The 2,376-nt window shown below is 47.7% G+C and overlaps 1 protein-coding gene across 1 annotated transcript in view; it reads left to right on the plus strand.

The window, feature by feature from the left end:
• Positions 1–13: 13 nt before the first annotated feature.
• LOC103373287 (kalirin-like) overlaps positions 14–2,376 on the plus strand; it is a gene marked incomplete at its 3' end in the record, with an annotated part of 70,530 nt that continues 68,167 nt past the window's right edge. Inside the window, exon 1 of the mRNA XM_008303136.1 lies at positions 14–395. Within this exon, the coding sequence (XP_008301358.1) occupies positions 78–395 (318 nt within the window). The remainder of the gene's footprint in view (positions 396–2,376) is intronic.

Raw genomic sequence — 2,376 nt, forward strand, 5'->3', positions numbered from 1 at the left:
GTGGGGGGGAGGAGGAGGAGGAGCACCGGGCCGAGCGGGGCGCGCGAGGTTTCGTAACGTGACAGACGGACGAGCAGATGAACCGAGAAGCGCCGAGATTCTGGAGGAATTCGTTTCCTCACGCTGCGAACACGCGAGCGTCGGTTCTGGTGAAGCGCTGCACAGAACCGGGCTTCAGGAATGTTGATGTGATAACGAGATTAAAGCCCAGACCTTGTCTCTCTGCAGGATCCTTCAGGACCGAAGGCATCAAGGCGTCCGACGTCCTTCCGGTGCTGAAGGAGAAAGTCGCCTTCGTGTCAGGTGAGCCTCAGAGGTCCAAACAAACAGGACATGTCCACGATGAGACACAACACGTCAGAAAGGAGGCACAAAATGACCAGAACACGACCCAGATAAGTCCAAAGACAGGAGACGTGTCCAGAATGAGACAAACTGAGACAGAACATGACAACAAATGGGCACAAAATGACCAACATTAGACACAATCACCCAAAAGAAATGCAAAAGTCCCCCAGAAAGGTCTGAAAGTCACCAAAATGAGACACAAAATACACAAAATGACAGGATAAATGTCCAGGAAGACGCCAAACATCACCAACAGTAGATGAAAAATGACCACAGAGATGCAACACAGCCAACATGTGACACAAAATGCTCAGAGTGGGAAATAAAAAACACAAAATGACCAAAGTTTTACACAAAATAAACCAAAAGACACGAACAATGAGACACAAAATGACCAAAGTTAGATCAGAACGACCACAGAGACGCAAAACAACCTGAATGAGACGGAAAAGGTCCAAAATGAGACTCAGAATGATCAAAAAGACACAAGATGCTCAGAGTGCAACACAAAACATAACCAGAGTTACACACAAAGTCACCCAAAGGACCTGATTAATACCTAAACCTGAATGAGACCCGGACTCAGACCCAGACTGAGTCCAGACTGAGACCCAGACTGAGACCCGACTGAGACCCAGACCAAGACCCAGACTCAGACCCAGACTGAGACCCAGACCAAGACCCAGACTGAGACCAGACTGGGACCCAGACTGAGACCAGACTGAGTCCAGACTGAGACCAGACTGGGACCCAGACTGAGACCCAGACTGAGACCCAGACTGNCATTAGCCTGTGTGAGCTTTGTGTGTGGAGCGTTGCTACAACTTTCTGGCTTCAGTGCTGCTGTTTCACTTCACTGATGACTGCTGCTGGATTTAAGTCTCATTCTAACACTAATATTATCTTCTTTAATTGGTGCACCGGTGGTTTGCTTCCTGGTTGGTGTCGGTCCTGCACACGTGCAGAAGGCGTCGTCGGGCCTGTTCCTCTCCGATAGCGGCTGCATGTTGTTGTTCGGTGCGTTAAACATCCACATGCTGCAGCCATCAGCGCTGCTGCTGCTGCATCCGTGATCCACGAAACACATGTTGGATCAAAGGTGTGTGTGAGCAGCGAGACATAAAACACACGTCTGACACTTCATTTAATCCTTTACTCTGGATTTGTTCAGCACTGCGAGATGTGTTTGGACGCCGATGTGGCCGCGCTGTTGTTCAACGTTATGCTAATGAGACGTGAGCCAGACGCCAGCAGACAGATGAAAGCGCCTCCAGCTTGTTTCCTCAGCGAGCCCACACGGTGTTGTTTCCTGCTTTAATCCTGATGCTTCACGTCGCCTCAGTCAGGAGCTTCCTTTATTTTCTTTGTTATTGTGCCAGAAAGAGAAAAATGCTGCAAAACTACGACTGCCTTTTTTTCTCTTCTTGATCCGTATCCTTTGCTGACCTTGCTGCAACACGCTCTGCACAATAAAACCACATTGCAGCTTAAGGCCAGAACATTAGAAAGCATATTTAGGAAGTGATGAGTTCATATCAACAGCAGCTGCATGCATCAGCGTTTCCTCCAGCGGCCGACGAGCAGAGCTGTTCTCCTGCTGCTTCTGAGCTGCTGGCGGCTGGAAGTCGATGTTCTGCACAGCTGCAGAGCTACAAAAACACACGAGCTGAATAAATGTGCTTTTATTGTATAATTAGGAAACGAGCAGTTAAAAGTGACCTGTTGCAAGTGCTTTATGAAGTCTGTGTTTACCAGCAGCAGCCCTGATTTCTGGTCCAGCTCTGGTCTGCAGACGGATCCTGGAGATTCCAACAGGCAGGTTTGATTTTCTGGTTTTGAATTTGGATCTGGACCAACGGGACTGTTTGAAATTCAACGTGAGAGCGTTTACACATTTAGGTAGGACTGAAAAAATCTTAGACTGTATCCAGATTTGATTTAAAAAAGACGATTTCTGTTTTCTTGCAGGTGATTATTTTCACAGTAATATTCTGGGGATAAAGCTTCTTCCCACACAATAAAGTTAAT

This window comes from Stegastes partitus, unplaced genomic scaffold (assembly GCF_000690725.1).
Source record: "Stegastes partitus isolate 25-593 unplaced genomic scaffold, Stegastes_partitus-1.0.2 Scaffold1941, whole genome shotgun sequence".
NCBI lineage: Eukaryota > Metazoa > Chordata > Actinopteri > Pomacentridae > Stegastes > Stegastes partitus.